The sequence below is a fragment of the Danio aesculapii genome, chromosome 3, assembly GCF_903798145.1.
Source record: "Danio aesculapii chromosome 3, fDanAes4.1, whole genome shotgun sequence".
NCBI lineage: Eukaryota > Metazoa > Chordata > Actinopteri > Cypriniformes > Danionidae > Danio > Danio aesculapii.
Window position 1 is genome coordinate 40,806,907 of NC_079437.1, and position 17,672 is coordinate 40,824,578.

Below are 17,672 nucleotides of genomic sequence, written 5' to 3' on the forward strand. Positions count from 1 at the left end.
TCTTTCTTTCTCTTTCTTTCCTTCTTTCTTTCCTTTTTGTCACTTACTAACCAGTTCCTTTGGATATTTAGTATTTTGTGTGTATTGCCTCTTGTTGAATCTCTGAATGCCTCTTCAATTGTAAGTCACTTTGGAGTCTTATAAATGTAAAATGTTGCAGATTATGTGGTGTTTTTATAACAGTCCTATAGTTGTCTCTTTATTTTATATAAATCATGGGTTTTTACTTGAGCAGAAAAGCAAACATTTAACATTTCATATCACATCTGTTATGTGTATAACATTAACATCATAAATGGCACTCTTTAGTTGTTTTTACTCTTAAAGAGCCCATATTATAGATGAAATAGGGTCATATTTAGGTTGTAAGGGTCTCCAACAACAGTGTAATATGCACACACACACACACACACACACACACACACACACACACACACACACACACACACACACACACACACACACACACACAGGGCCGGCGCGTCCATAGAGGAACGGCTGAATTGAGGCGGCGCGGCGCTCAGTTATATCCGCGAATACCCGTGCGTTACACACACGAGGAGACACACACACACACACATTACTCCTACCCGAGGACACGACACACGCCTAGAGCGCTAGTTCAGCTTGCTGGGTGCCATTTAGACATTTCCCTTGAATCTGAGCTGAAATATTTTGAAACTTGACCGTTGCATGTGTGTAAACAGCTGACGATCCGTAATCAAAGCGGCACGCTTCGCGTTTTCAACGTGGCTTTACACGCGATATGAGAATATAAAGAGTTAACCTGATACAGTACACACGGTTACAAGTAACAAAACAACTAAATACAGAATTTGCAAGCTAGAGTAAACGAGGCAATAATTTTAATCGCACGTACTTACACTGGTGAAATGGGGGTAGAAACTGATTCATGATGCACTGACTGATCCATGTTCAGACAGTCTTCACTGATCCTTCCTTTAACAAACTGATGAAGTCTTCTTTGTAAGCATATAGTTTTCAGAAGCACTCAGAACTGCTCAAGGCTGGGCTATAATGCTGAGGTTTCCTCTTTAATTAGACTCAATAATATCCATCTGCACAGCGTGACTTCATTCGACCAGTGTCTGTCTGTGTGTGTGTGTGTGTGTGAGACTTTTTTTTCTGTTAGTGGGCGGGGCCGCAGGTTTCAAATCTCCCGGGTTTGCGCGCCTAACTACTTGTGTTTCGTAGCTGCGTCATCACGAAACACCTAATGACTCGTTATCAAGACGACTCGTTTGAAGCACTATGAGTCGACTCTTTTATAGATGAATCAATAGTTTTAAACACTGTACACTTACAGATTTAAGCCTTAGCTGGATATTTCACTTCACTTAGAGCTATGTTACACACTACATGGAAGGGCATTTTCAAAAACCCATAAAATGGGCTCTTTAAGTGAAAGATTTTAATACATCACACTCGCGCTGTATTTTTAGATTTTATAACCGTAAAGCAGGCGATCTGACTTTCTGAAATGGATTCTTTCTTTAACAACCACCAGTGAAACATACAGCAGCATCAAAGCTCGTATTTAATGTTATTTCATTAAAGAATGTGAAGTTTGCCAGATGTTTTTCATTGAAGTGGCTGCCCTAAGTGTGTGTGCGTGTGTGTGTGTTTTGCAGAATTGGCCAATATGTGGAGGGAAAAACTTAGCGCCTGATCCAAAACAGAAGGAACTGATGTTAACTGGGTGAGAGTATTTTTTTATTTTATTTTCATTTATTTATTTTTGTAATTTTATTTTTAATTACATTTTTTATAAAACATTTTTTATCATTTATTTTTCATTTCATTTTTTATTTTTTCTATTTAATTTTATATATATATTTTTTTATTTTATTATTTATTATTTTTAATTAAATTTAGTTTTTATTTTCATTTATTTTTATTTAATTTTGTTTTATTTATTTTTTATCTTCATTTGTTTTTCATTTATTTAGTTTTATTTTTTATTAAATTTTTAAATTTTTAAATTTTATTTTTTATTTAAATTTTATTTCATTTATTTTTGTTGTTTTTTTAGTTTATTTTTATTATTTTATTTTTTATTTTATATTATATTATTAAGTTTATTTTATGATTTATTTTAACTTATTTATTTTGTTATGATTTATTGCAATTTTTTATTTTTTATGATTTATTACTTTTTGTGATTTATTAAATTTTTATTTTATAATTTATTGTTGCTATTATTATTGTTTAATTTTTTTATAGTTTATTATTATTTTATTTTATAGTTTAGTAATACTATTTAATTTAATGATTTATTACTTTCGTATTACATTATGCTTTTTTAATGAATTAAACATTTTTTAAAAATGTATATATTTTTAAGTAAAGTTATTTGAACTGATTCGATTTTATTCAAACAGCATGTAAACTGTTTTATCAGAACAGGTATTTCCATCGGTTGTCACAACGTAGTTCATTTATGTTCTGTTTATTTTTTTCAGTCATGAGGACGGAACAGTGCGCTTCTGGGATGCGTCAGGAGTATCCCTCAAACCTTTATACAAACTAAGCACGGCCTCCATCTTTCAGACAGACTGCGAGCACAACGATAGCCTGACACAAGTGGGAGAGGAGGAATGGCCTCCTTTCAGAAAGGTCAGGGAAGATCTGATGATTATTTTTACTTTGAAAACAAACCTTAAATCGCCTCATCTGAATGCTGGGACAGTGTTATTTTGGTTGATTTTACTTTACTCGCTGTTTTCTTTCACAACAAGGGCAGCTTCAGCTTGGCAAGTTTCTTGACCTCTCTTTTCTCTCTCTGTTTTCCCAATCCACCTTTTCCTCCTCTTCAGCTTCCTCGTAAACGCTGTCTGCAGTCTGGCGTGTGGCCCATTTTAGCATATGGGATTCACACTGGAGTTGATTCCTTTCGCACCTTAATTAAAAGCAGACTGTCTGTCTGACGACTGAAATGCTTTGCTAGCGTCTCTTGAAGATGAAGCACGCTGCTGCTTTGGATGGCACTGCTGGATTGCTTTAGTTTTACTGTGTGTGCGCTCTCCTCATAACATGCACATTCCTCTTCTCTTTGTTCTTGTCTTCTTCCACATCTCCGGCATCTGCTCCAAGCCAAACAGATGTGTGTGAAGGGGAAGGAAATACGCTCTTATATTGTACCCGAGTGCATAATAATCTTCATATCATGTTGTATTTGGTCTATATATGTTGGGTTGTGTTTCTTTGGTGGGTTATAAAGATGGAATTTGACTTTGCTTTTTTTAGGCAAGTGGAAGGTATTTTATTTGTCTTTGCAACAGTTAGAGTGGGTTTGATTGCCACAGGTGTGTTTTTGTGCTCTGCCGTCTTCATGGATGCAATATTGCGGCTGTGTTTGTGCTGCCTGAAGAATCAATGAAGAAGAATAACAATCTGTGTTTGCTTTTCATTTATCTCCAGGTGGGCTGCTTTGACCCATACAGTGATGACCCCAGACTGGGAATCCAGAAAATCAGCCTTTGTAAATACAGCGGAAAACTGGTGGTGGCTGGAACTGCTGGACAAGTAGGGAACACAATTTTTGTTGTGATTTTATTTTTTTATTTTTTTATTTTTATTTATTTATTTATTTTTATTAATTTATTTATTTTTATTTTTAAATGCGAAATGTATTTTTAGATCAGTAGTTTGTTTATTTTTTGTTCAGTTTATTTTTTAGATCAGTAGCATAGTCTGTATTGTAAACATTGTGGCTGTTGCGTTTTGTAGTGATCACCCATACATCACCCCCTTAGAATATAGAAAGGATAACGGGTTCTGTTCAAAAACCTGCTGAAAACCAGAACAATGCAAGAAAATCATCTAGATCATTATTTTCCCAAAATTAATGACAAATTGCAGTTCTAAAATTATTATTTTTGTTTTTCAATTTGAAAAACTTCCACAATGTTGATTCTTTAGTCTTCTATTTGTTTGTGCAGTTGAGAAGTCTTGTGCTTTTTAATGTTGTGCAGAGAATTAGAATAAAAAGAGGACGTATGTATGGGTGCGGCCAATGAAGGACTGGAGAATGATTGACAAGTGACGAATTTTAATAAACTCCACCTGTTAATATCAGGTGCTTGTATAAGTCCGGAAGTGAAAAGTGCACACACCTCCCGAATGTAACTTTTGCTTTGCATTGAGGATAACTGGGAATTCTGGGAATCAAATTATTCATTTGTATGCAATAAATTGCTAATATGTTAAACCCTGAAGAAAAACCTCTCCTGACGTTTTTTTGAACACGCGTGGAATTTATTAATTATTCCAACACTTTTAATATATGGTGCATATCCATGTAATTTCTTTAATATATATAAAAATGGAAACCCATACAAGGATATTTTTTTTGCTTTCTTTTTTTGCATTACACATTAAGGTCATTCTAACTGAATTCTAACATATATCACACAATGAATGCTTTTGGACTTATTTTTTTTATGTTTTGTTTTTCATTTAACATGTAATGTAAGCTTGCACAATGTTTAAACAACAATCCAAATATTACAACAGAATGTAAACACATTTTCGCTAAATGTTAGTGATAGGGATAGTTCATCCAGAAATGACATTTAGCTCAATATTTACTCTCTCTTGAGAGTGGATTTAAACCCTTACAACCTTTTTTTTCTGTTGAACACAAAAGAAGATATTTTGAAGAATGTTGGAAACTGTGGGGCTGTTGACATGGCAACATTTTCAGCCAAACAGTTTATACAATTTCCAGCTGAATTAGAACTGAAAATGCATAAATATGTAAGGAGTTTTTTGAAAAGGTCGTTATTGTCTTTTGTCATTGAAAACGAAAATGTCCTGCATGTGCATAGTGTGTGTTTAGGGGTGTGTAGATTTAAAGGTGATCAAAGAACAAACATGAAACAGTGGTACCATGGTAGTGTTGCTGCTCAAGTGTTTCCCACTTCGTTTTAGTGGATATGTGTAAATGCAGGTAGTTTTAAAAACTTTGTCATGTAGACATGAAACTTTTTAGTTTAAGGCATCTTTTTCCCTTCTGTTTTGAAAAATTTGTCTTGTAAATGTGAAACTTTTTCAAAACACTAAGAAAAAACATTTTAGTTATTGACTACATCATTGTTGTGTAAATGTAAAACCTTTGACATTTATAGTAGTAATGAAAATATTATGGCAGTCAAAGACCAACAGATGTTAACATTTTCAAATACCTTCTTTTTGTGTTCAACAGACGAAAGAAGCTCAAACAGGTTTAGAACACGTGAAGGATGATTAAATAAAGATAGAATAAAATTTTTGGGTGAACTATCCCCTTAATCTTGGTTTTGAAGTGTCCTGACCGGTGTTCTCTCTTCACAGGTCATAGTCATGGTTCTTGGTGATGAGAAGTCCGATCACATGATTGATGTGGCCACAGTGGACCTGCTCCAGGACCGAGAGGGCTTCACATGGAAGGGTCATGACCGGCTGCCTCCTAAATCGGGCTCAGTAGTGTTTGCTCCTGGATTCCAGCCGGTGGTCCTGGTGCAGTGCCTGCCGCCTGCTGCCGTTACTGCAGTGACCCTGCATGCGGAATGGAATCTCATCGCCTTTGGCACCAGTCATGGCTTTGGCCTTTTTGACTACCACCGGCGAAGTCCAGTGCTGGCGAGGTAAACTCAAGGGGATGTGCGGGTCTCCTCTGTTCCTTGGCCAAATGCTGGACTAGAAGCACTTATTCAGAGAGGGCTATCAATTTTCTTTGAAGATATGAGTGTTATGAGATATCCTACTTCTAATTACCAATACTAAGGTACTTCTACTTGACAAGTTAACATGCCATTAGAACTTTTTAATTCAGACTTTAGGTAGTTACAGAAACATTTGGAAAAATCATATTTAATGGTATTTGAAGTGTTTTTGTATTGTTTCTTATCGATTATGAAGTTGCCATAATGTGTTTATCTGTATTGGTTTTTCTCAAAACCATAATTTGTTGGTGGCAACAAACAAACCTAATAATAAAATTATGAATTTAAACAAGTTATAATAATACTATATACAGTTAATGAAGCTTTCTACTTGAGCATGTCTAAACAAAATCTGCATTTACAAATAATTTGTACAAATAATTCAGAACAACAAACTATAAATGTTGGATTTATGTGCAGTATGTTTCTGTTATACAGTATTCCTGCAGCTTCTATCTCTGGGTAATGTAAAATGTAAATGCACTAATTAATGAAATTATTTAATAGTACTTTATTTCATCGCATATAGTATTAGGAAATACAATTTTATATTATTATGAATATATTATTATTAACCACAGCAACAAGAATTAATAGTACAAAGTAATATTAGTAATAACAAAAGAATAGTAATTGTAGTATAATAATAATAATAATAGTTTCCTCCGGGGGCTTTGGTTTCCCCCACAGTCCAAAGACTATAGGCGGTATAGGCGAATTAGGTAAAATTGTCCGTAGTGTATGTGTGTGAATAAGTGTGTATGGGTGTTTCCCATTGATGGGTTGCAGCTGAAAGGGCATTCGTTGCATAAAACATATGCTGGATAAGTTGGTGTTTCATTCCGCTGTGGTGACCCCTAATAAAGGGACTAAGCTGAAAGGAAAATAAATGATTGAATAATAATAATAATAATAATCATAGTAATAATCACAGTAATAATCATAAGCATAATAAATAGCTACAGTATAACAATAACAAAAAAGGTATTAGTATAAAGTATCAGTTGTAATAACAATGTAATAGTAATTGTTGTTGTAATATTAATAGTAGTAGTGGTAGTAGTAATAATTGTAATAATGATGATAATAATAATCCATCATCATCATAATAATAGTATAACAATAACAAAAATAAAATAAAGGTATTGATACAAAGTAATAGTAGTAATAACGACGTAATTGTTGTAGTAGTAGTAGTAGTAGTAGTAGTGGTAGTAATAATAATATTAAATAATTATAATAATAATAATGATGAAAATAGTATTAAAAAAATAATCGTAATAAATAGCTATGGCGTAACATTAAGGTTACAATAATGTACAAAGTAATAGTAGTAATAGCAAAGTAATAATAATAGTAATAATAATAATAATAATAATAATAATAATAATGTAAAAAATATATAATAATAATAATAATGGTGATGATGATCATCACTGTAGTCATAATAAATATCTACGTATAACAATAACTAAGGTATGTTAGCTATGTTTCAACTAAAAATATCTAAATAGCCATTAAATTACCTAAGGAATGCCTATATACATTACAATTATCCAATAAAGCCCTAATTTGGATTAGTATTTCCTTCAGCATATGGAGTTCAAATGAATGAATAAAGAATTTTTATGTGGGGTTTGCAAAGGAATTTATTTATTTATTTCACAGATGCACGCTACACCCCAATGACTCTCTGGCCATGGAGGGGCCGCTGTCCCGAGTGAAGTCGTTGAAGAAGTCCCTGCGTCAGTCCTTCAGGAGGATCCGCAAGAGCAGAGTCTCAGGAAAGAAGCGTGTCGTGGTCAACAGTCCCACCAGTAAAGTGAGTGTCTGCAAGTCTCCTATTAATTTCTCACCGTCTCGCAGGTTTCTGTGATCTAGGGAGTTTGTCTGTTGATGTGTTGAGTTTTCAGTTTACTCCTGCTTTTTTTGCACAGGTGCAAGAGGCGAACGCTCATCTGGCGGATCACGATGCTGAAGTAACACCTGTGCAGAGGAGGATTGAGCCTCGTTCAGCGGATGACTCTCTGTCGGGAGTGGTGCGATGCCTCTGTTTCGCTGACACCTTCCTCAGAGACGGTGAGAGATGGGGATTAGAAACACAACACGGTCTACTAGCTGTTGACTTAAAAAAAAAACTATTATTGTATTGTATTTTTTTACATTGTATACCAGTAATCACCAACCTTTATAAGCTCAAGATCTCACCCTTGCTGGAAAGTCGGCCTTCCATCAAAAAAGATTGCATTCACTTGAGATAGTTAATTTAGCTTTTTTTAACATGTGAAATGCTCTGGTTTAACCTACTTTTGAAAACGTTTAAACTGATGCAGCCAAAAAAATCTGAACGCATCAAAACAAAGCAGATTATATGCCAAAACGGGGAAAAAGTGGCATCGATAATAGTAAATTGATTTTATTTTGTATTTCAGGAGCTGCTACTTAAGAACAGAAGCAGTTTATAAATGAACTGTGAGATATTTTTCATTACTACTCTTATCAATACAGAATAATGGCGACAACAACAAAGATTATATCATAATAATAAAAATAGTTCAGTTAGCTATGGTTTTGTCCCATATTTCTCAGCATCAATTCGTAATGTTACCTAAAGGCAGAGTTCTGCTTATTCTATTACTCATTTAAAGAGACAGATTTCGCCTAGAACTGAAGATTCTGTTTTCTTTTTCTCATTTTACTGTTGATCACACACAAAAGAGATACATTAAAGAATGCCAGAAGTCAGAATTTTTAGCCCCACTGAATTGTTATCTCCTGTTTATTTTCCCCTTATTTCTGTTTAACATAGAGCAGATTTTTTCAACACATTTCTAAACATAATAGTTTTAATAACTCATTTCTAATAACTGATTTATTTTATCTTTGCCATGATGACAGTAAATAATATTTGACTAGATATTTTAAGACACTTCTATACAGCTTAAAGTGACAAAGGCTTAACTAGGTTAACTAGGCAGGTTGGGGTGATTAGGCAAGCCATTATATGACGAAGGTTTGTTCTGTAAACCATCGGGAAAAAAATAGCTTAAAGGGGCTAATAATGTTGACCTTAAAACTGGGTTTAAGAAATTAATAACTACTTTTATTCTAGCCGAAATAACACAAATAAGACTTTCTCCAGAAGAAGAAATATTATTAGACGTGCTGTGAAAATGTCCTTTCTCTGTTAAACATCATTTGGGAAATATTTAAAAAAAGAAAAGAAAATCAAAGGGGGCTAATAATTCTGATTTCAACTGTAAATAGTTTTTGTTTTGCTTACTATTTATGTCAATGGTTAACAAAGTATCTTCTTTTGTGTAAAGAAACTCTAAAGTTTACAACCACTTGAGTGTGAGTGTCTCTAATTTAAGTCTGTGTGATGGCTGTGACTTTCTGTCAGTTTTCAGTAGTTTGGTTTGTTGCAGAGCTAGTCTGAGGCATCTATGAAACGTGACTGTGATTTGATTTGATGCATCTCTTCATTGGCTTCCTGTTAATTTTAGAATTCAGTTCAAGATTTTACTTATTGTTTTCAAAGGACTGAATGGGCAAGCACCTTTTTGTATTTCTGAACGTATTAACTTACATTCAACTCCTCTGTCCCTTATAGTTCGACAAATAATGTTTTACTACAAATTTCTCGGTCATGACTTAAACTGAAAGGAGATAGAGCCTTTGCAGTTGCTGCTTCACGTTTGGGGAAAAAGCTCCCACCGGACATTAGAAGTGCTCTCTCAATTTTTAAGTCCAAACTTAAGACACATTTTTATTTTATTGCCTTCCCAGGCTTTTAATCTTCAATGTGCATTGTTGTTGTCATACTATGTTTCTTGTTACTACTTTTATTGCTATTTTACTCTGTTTTAGAAAGTGTGTCAGTGACTAAAGTTAAATGTGCTTTATAAATAAACTTTACTTACTTTTCATTATATAACATTCAAAAACACTCAACTATATCCATGGTAAAAAAAAATCCTCTTCCTGTTCTTGGTGGAAATTTTATGCCTTCATCTTATTTTATTCTGGGCTCAGCTGTTATATTTGCAGGCTTTTAAATAGTTTTAAGTGAATTTCAGGTATTGTATGAGTTCTAGGCTATAAATCAAAATAATCCATTTAACTGTCAATCAAATTATATGTGATGGTTTAATAAGGAGTGCATATTTTTATTTCACTTGCTTTCTGTCCTGTGTGAAATGTGTTGGTATTCTAGATATTGTTTGTTTTTTGTTGAACTGATTTATGCTGTCACTTTTTATTATGATCTCTGGTTCACAAGCGTAAATCAGCCCAGTTTCTCTCATTTTCAGAAATATGAGCTCATAACTCAAAAAGACTGTTGCACAATAATGATCAGAACTGTGCTTGGGGAGAGCTGCATTTTCCATGAGGGAGTTCTGAACAAAGTAGTATTGTTTATTAGAGTGATACTTTAAAAGTGATTCACAGCGGTGGAGGGAATTACTGCATTTGTCCTGTGCGGTTATGGGTGTGAGTGTTTTATTTTATTGGAACATTATGATAGGTCACGTCAGGTTACTATTGTCTGAAACAGCTGTGCTGACTCAGTGGGGAAAACTAGAAAAAATGTGTTCATACAAAACTGATAGAAAATGCTTTAGGTCAATTAATCTGGTCATTGGGGATGCTCTGTGTGCAAATTTATTCAAAACTTTAGTGCTGGGTAGACACATGAAACACTTGACTGGGAAACACTCCGATTAGTTGGATTCTTGTTACATTCTTGTTGGTTCTTGTTACACTTGGATACATACAAGTAGTAAATATGAAATTTACCTAAAAATATGAAAATTTAAGGAATATAAAAGTCTATGAAATCCATATTTACAGTGTTTATTTTGACAGAGCACATTGTTATTCTCTCATTGTTATTTTTCTCTGTTGACACCAATTAGATTGCTTCGGCCACAATGTTCTTGTCCACTCCTCTCTTAGATTGCTATGAGGGAATGATGCACAATTAGAAAGCCCCACCCCCTACTCTATTCAGGTTCAGTTGGAAGTACGCCAACAAACTGTAATAAGTCTGAAGGTGTTTACATGTCATAGCATGCTGTTTTTTTTTAAGCATACATGAAATAATGCATGATCATTACTTTTTAAATGTTTTTTAAGCTTACCATGAGGGATACGTTTATTTGGTCTGCAATAAAACAAGTGAAATAGTAATACAAATATTATTATAATTCAAAATGCAATGAGTTTTGTAAAATATTCATATTATTATATACTTTCAAATGTAATTTATTTGTTTGATGGCAAAGATGAAAGCCATTAGGTCAGCTGAGCTCAGTCATAAACAACAACATTATTTGATGGTTTAATATATATATATATATATATATATATATATATATATATATATATATATATATATATATATATATATATATATATATATATATATATATATATATATATATATATATATATATATATATATATATATATATAATTTGTTTAATTTTTTTTTAAACATTCATCAAATGGTTGTTTTTTTTTTTTTTTTTTTTTTTTTTTTTAAATAAGGTTACACAATATTGTCACTTTTGATCAATTTCATGTACAGTTGAAGTCAGAATTATTAGCACCAACCCCCCCCCCTTGTTGTTTTTTATTATATATTTCCTAAATTGTTTAACAGAGCAAGGAAATTTTTACAGTGTGTCTGATAATATTTTTTCTTCTGAAGAAAGTCTTTATTTTTATTATTTAGACTAGAATAAAAGCAGTTTAAATTTTTTTTAATAAACCATTTTAAGGTCAATTATTAGCCTTATTAAGCAATTTTTTTTGATAGTCTACAGAACAAACCATCATTGTACAATACTTGCCTAATTACCCTAACCTGCCTAGTTAACCTAATTAAACCTTTAAATGTCACTTTAAGCTGTACAGAAGTGTCTTGAAAAATATTTATTACAACTATTATGTTTAGAAATGTTGAAAAAAAATCTTCTCTCAGTTAAACAGAAATTGGGGACAAAAAAAAACAGGGGGGCTAATAATTCAGGGGGTAATGATTTTGACTTCAGCTGTATTTTGCTAATATGTTATATGTAACGTCTGACTGAACCTTTAAATGAGTGAAGTGTTTTTAGTTGATACTTATTCTGTTTAGCTTGCTCTGCCCCTTCATTACACTGCATTGATGTACAATTAATTAATAAATAATGTCCCCATTAGTAGACCATTGGCTGAATGATGAAATGTAAATTTGTAGTCAGCTAGGTCCTGTTAGACTGTTAAATGGACATCTTTCAAAGTCTTTCTGTGAAAAGCATAAAGAACAAGTTCTCCTCTCATTTTTAAATTATAATTAAGACCAAGTTTTTCTTTATACACATCATTTACCCATTTTATAAACGAGACTCCAGAATCAAACATTTGTTGATATCTTTCTGTGCTAAATGCTATGGTTAACAGCATTATTTGTTTTGTTTGTTTCTTCAGGAACACATCATGGTCCTACAATGTGGGCCGGCACAAACTCTGGTTCAGTGTACGCTTATGCTCTGGACGTCCCGTCACAGGAGAAGTTCTCTGAGCAGAGCGTGGAGGCCCTGCTGGGGAAGGAGATCCAGCTGATGCACAGAGCTCCAGTGGTGTCCATCGCTGTGCTGGACGGCCGAGGAAATCCGCTGCCGGAGCCTTATGAAGTGTCCAGAGATCTGGCCAAAGCTCCTGACATGCAGGGCAGCCACTCGGTTCTTATCGCTTCAGAGGAGCAGTTTAAGGTTGGGATATTCACAACTAGAGTTTTATTCACAAATCCAGTTTTATGCCTGGTATTAACTTCAGATGTTTTCTTATCCCATCTGAAGGGTACTAAATGCACAGGGTTCCCACACTTTTTGAAAGTACTTGAATTTCAGACATGGATTTAAAGCCTGAAAAAAGTACAAACAGGTCCTTGAAAGTGCTTGAATTTAATTTGAAATGAAATTTATTTATGGTGTTTCTTTAGAAATTCTGCTGTACTGCGAAAAAAAAACAGAAAAAAAAAGGTAAATTCTTAATTTAAAAATGTTGAATTTAAATCTTGTTCAGGAACTATGACAAATAATGCACATTTTATTGATATTTCAGAAACCACTTTTGAATCTTCCCAGTATTTAACAAATTTGACTAAAGTTCTTTGCACATGACTGTCATTTTCAAAACTTCTGACTGTATTAAACATTCAAAACACCATCATTACTCTGACATTTTTAATGTACATTTTAAGTGTAAGTGAAATGTTACATTTAGGACTTTCATGGTGCTTCATGTGCTGGGGGAATTAAAAAGGTGCTTGATTTGAAATTAATAGTCTTTTAAAAAGTTTGTGAAAGTCCTTGAATCTGCTGTTCATGAAAGAGTGGGAACCCTGAAATACCGCTTTAAAAAGCTTAATTGTTAATAAGTCTCCTTTAATGATGTTGTTGGCATTTTTACTTGTAATTTCCTATTTTAAAAGGTCTACATGTTGGCACACAAACACGACATCAGATTATCACTGGAAATCTGTTTATTTTTTTTAATGGATTTGTGCTGTTTACATTTATATGCGCAAGCTTTTCCTAGTATCCGCACTTCTGAATCATGACAAAGAAAGTGGATTGCTGGGACTGCTCCATCTTTTAGTTTCAATCTATCTACAAATCCAGCATTGAATTGTACCTTGTTTATAACTGAAATGTCAGAAACAAACATCTTGCACAACTTCTTTGCTGCCCCAGAAAAACAAACTGCATCCACTGTTTTCTGAACTGTTTTTAGGGAAGATAAACAAGGTTATCTAATCACATCTAAAACACACTACTTTGGTGACATTGTTTTAGTGGTCTAAAAAGAAAGTAAAATCCTTATTGAGCAAGTGCTGATGATCAATCCGGTCTTTTATGACATTGTACAGGGCTATTGTTTGTATGATAAAAGCAAACTCGTACTGTGTTTTGCCAAAACTAGGGGCTGAACGACTTTCGGTTTTTGGAAGTAGACTGTTTTGTTATTAAAGTCAAGACGACTTTGACTAGTCGCTGGATTTATATGCAGGAAAAATATATTTACATGCTGTTGGACAGCTCATAACACTCGCATAACAAAAACAATGCAACATTACCAATGACTGATTGTAGTGCAAATCAAATGCATTCTTAAGCCTTATATTTCGTTAATGATGCAACACTAGCATCTACTCAAGGGTAATTGCATGGTGTGATCCAACTGTTTGACAATTTAAAGTTCACTCAAAGTTCATGTGAATCATTGGAGCTGACATAAGAAAAATAACATTTACATTGGTATCAAGAATCTGAGGGCTGTTTCACTCATGAACCACTTTTGTGTGTAAAGCTGCCATGTAGTTAAAAACCACATGATCTGCACAGAGCGACTAGTCGATGTCAGTCAAAAAGCGTCATGGTACACAGGGTGTCCGCGGGGTCTTAAAGTATTAAAAGTTGATAAATCAATTAAGGGAAATTTTAAGGCCTTTAAAGTATTAGAGTCTTAAATTGAATAATTTTTGAGCATACAATGTCTAGTTGTGTGCAAAAGTCTGGCTGAATTTAATCTGCGACTATTGGGATGCTGTGAAATTTAAGAAATCCATCAAATTCTGCTAGATTTTTCACATCACGCTTCTTTGTTTACTGCAGTAACCAAGACAACACTTATTCCTGCTGTACATATGCCACCTGCCATATTATCGTTTTCATTCATTATATAAATAATGTTTCAGCTTAGGATTAGTTTGTAACAATTACTTTTTAGTAAACACACTGTAAGTTACAATACATTGTGGAAACGTAAACCTGTATACCTTTCTGGAGAGCGCAAATTATGTAGCCAGAGGTACGTATGGCTATATTTCATCTTCAAAACAAATGCTATGGGGGCGGTATGATGCCGCAGATGGCCTCTGTTTCTTTTCGTGCTACTAGCTGACCGCTTATATCTGTGTGGATGGCTTTTCCACTGTTACCAGTTTGCTCAGTAGCTTGCCACATACGTCAGCAGACTTGAGACGCAGGGAGGAATTAGCCGCGATGACGGGGTTGGAGTCTGGTGAAGAACGATTTCAGAAAGCTGGTAAAACCGAAACAAAAGGCAAAAAAAATTATATATAAGCAGGGTGAGAATGTGTTTAGATCTGAAAATGTAGTAAACAGGCTTTGCTATTTCTGGATTGCTTGTGACAAATTTTGGTGGTTGGATTTAGGGAAGGGGGTTATCGGGTCAATCATGCTTTAGAAAACACTATCAGTTGGGTTTAGGGAAGGGGAGGGGTGGAGAAATCCGTCAGTCAGTTAGTCAGTCGACAGTGACCTCTGGTGGATTTTCAGCAGGTGCGAATGGCGAGAGAAATTTGAGATCTGAAAAAGCATACACAGCGGCCTCTGGTGGATTCGTGAAAACAAATACTGCAAAAAGTCACGTATTTCATGCTGTCCAGAAAAGTATACAGGTGTACGTATCGATAATGAACCTGGGTTTGTAAATTAAAATGTCTCCAATGTTAGCAATTAAAACCTAAAGTGGCGACATTTCTTAATGTATGGAAAGAGTCTTAAAAAAGGTCTTAAAAGGTATTGAATTTCACTCTCTGGTTCCTGTATATACCCTGGCACAACATTAAGTTGGCTAGTCGACTAGTCTGTGCATCCCCCATTGGATTGTGATTGACATTTTTGTTGCCATCCTTATCCTTTTTAATAACTTTCCTGTTCACTTGCAAGACACACAACATGTGTTTGCATATTCAGGTGCATTCATGTTGCATTGAGCTTTCCTATGGAATTGCTCAAATTTGATTTCATATTCAAATATGACTTAACAAGATGGAAACAGTAAAGTGTCTCAGCTGACCACTCGTGATCAGATCTCTGAAAATTCGGGATAGTAAAGGGAGTAGTTCACCCAAAACTGAAGATTCTGTCAACCTGTTTGAGTTTTGTTTTTGTTCTGTTAAACACATAAGAAGTTATTCCAAAGAAAGCTGGAAACCGACTTACTATGGAAGTGGAATGGAATACATCTTCAAAATATCTTTGTGTTCAACAGCAGAAACTCAAACAGGTTTGAAGGGAGATTAAATGATGACATGATCTTCAGTTTTGGGTGAACTATCCCTTTATAACCACTTAAGAGAGAGTAAATAGTGAATCCATTTTAATTTTTAGGTGAAATATCCCTTTCAAGAGTTCAAACTTAGCTGATGATTGATTATAACACTTGTTTGGTGTGCTGTCCCGGGAGAGAGCCTGAAGCTCATAAGATCCTAGAGCCTGGGGTGCCCTTCCGTATGCAGGGCGAGAGGGGAGTTTGAGCTCAGGTAGGTCTTGAGAACTCCCCCTTATTTAGAGCTGATGGCAGATTATAATTTGCCAAATAGAGACATACTGCTGGTTAAGAGCTCATCTATAGTGCTAATTTAGATTGATCAATTCACTTCTGACACATGTGCGAGCAAACCAGAGAACCCGGGAGAAAACTCACGCGAGCACAGGCAGAACATGTAAACTCCGCACAGAAACACAACTGGCCTGTTAGGGATTAGAACCAGTAAAAGTTCTTGCTGGGAGGCAACAGTGACAACTACTGGGCTGCTGTGCCGCCCTATAAAAGGAAAGGTGGAGGAGTAAGGGTGGAAGGGGGGATTCTTCAAGGTGAAGATAGCTAAAGTAAGAAACACTGGTTATTTATTGTGAGTTAGGAATCACCTGATTGGTTAATCATGCATTAGTTAATGCTGGACCAGCTGTGATCAATCATAATCAGGTGCTCCTCTTGAAATTAGTTTATAAATAAACCTCACCTAATTTTAGATGGAATCTGTGAACCATGATTTCTTAAAAACTGTATTAGATATGAAAAATCTGCTTCATCTTCTTTCTGTTTGTGTAGGTTTTCATGCTGCCGAAAGTAAGTGCGAAGACCAAGTTCAAGCTGACGGCTCATGAGGGCTGTCGGGTGCGTAAGGTGGCGCTGTCGAACTTCACCAGCGTAAGCTCTGAAGATTACTCTGAGAATGCTCTGGTGTGCCTTACCAACATGGGGGACATTCACATGTTCAGTGTGCCGGCTCTCAGACCGCAAGTGCGTTATGACTGCGTCCGCAAGGAAGACATCAGTGGCATCGCTTCCTGTGTTTTCACCAAGACTGGACAAGGTTTGGATTTCATTTATTCTTAAATAACTTTCTAGCTCTGAGCTTTCAATGAGAATGTGAACGAAAGTTTACTGTGTTTGCTTCAGGATTCTATTTGATTTCTCCATCGGAGTATGAGCGATTCTCTTTGTCGGCTCGTGTGATCACAGAGCCGCTGTGTGGAGTGGATGTGGAGCGACCTCATGATCTCTCTGCGCACAGGTAAACCCCAATGTTTTTATTAATAATCATAGTTACTGTCCACTTCTGATTTTGGACACTGTTAAACTAAGTATTTTTGTGTTACTAGTGTACCTTATTACATATTTAAAGGATCTCTACTTTACCCAAGTATTTTTCATTAATTTTCCTTTGACTTAGTCCCTTATTTATCAGAGGTCACTACAGCGAAATGAACCGCCAACTATTCTGGCATATTTCTTACACTGGGAAAATACACAAATAAGGAACCTTTTTCTTAATTGCATTCCCAAATTGTATTTCTTTGTTGATGTCAGTTTTAAAGCTTCAGCCACAATATTCTTAACCATGCCGTTCTTACCGTTAGTTTGCTATGAGCGAATGATGTGCAAAAAGAAAGCCCCGCCCCTACTCAATATTCAGTTTCAGTTTCAACATACTGAGATATCTCAGCAACTTCCAGTTCACAATGACTTTATACAATACGATACAATACAATATTTTTTTATAAAGCACATTTTAAAACAACCAAAGTTGACCAAAGGGCCGTACATAGGAGTTACTAAAGGCAGAGAAGAAAGCAGAAC

At 34.8% G+C, this 17,672-nt stretch overlaps 1 protein-coding gene across 2 annotated transcripts in view; it reads left to right on the forward strand.

The window, feature by feature from the left end:
* llgl1 (LLGL scribble cell polarity complex component 1) overlaps nucleotides 1-17,672 on the forward strand; it is a 79,681-nt gene that overhangs the window by 53,071 nt on the left and 8,938 nt on the right. For both annotated transcript variants that reach the window (XM_056453991.1, XM_056453992.1), the window contains exons 11-19: nucleotides 1,653-1,720; nucleotides 2,484-2,637; nucleotides 3,442-3,546; nucleotides 5,356-5,648; nucleotides 7,395-7,548; nucleotides 7,664-7,805; nucleotides 12,204-12,487; nucleotides 16,641-16,905; nucleotides 16,992-17,106. In XM_056453991.1, coding sequence (XP_056309966.1) covers nucleotides 1,653-1,720; nucleotides 2,484-2,637; nucleotides 3,442-3,546; nucleotides 5,356-5,648; nucleotides 7,395-7,548; nucleotides 7,664-7,805; nucleotides 12,204-12,487; nucleotides 16,641-16,905; nucleotides 16,992-17,106 — 1,580 coding nt within the window. The remainder of the gene's footprint in view (nucleotides 1-1,652; nucleotides 1,721-2,483; nucleotides 2,638-3,441; nucleotides 3,547-5,355; nucleotides 5,649-7,394; nucleotides 7,549-7,663; nucleotides 7,806-12,203; nucleotides 12,488-16,640; nucleotides 16,906-16,991; nucleotides 17,107-17,672) is intronic.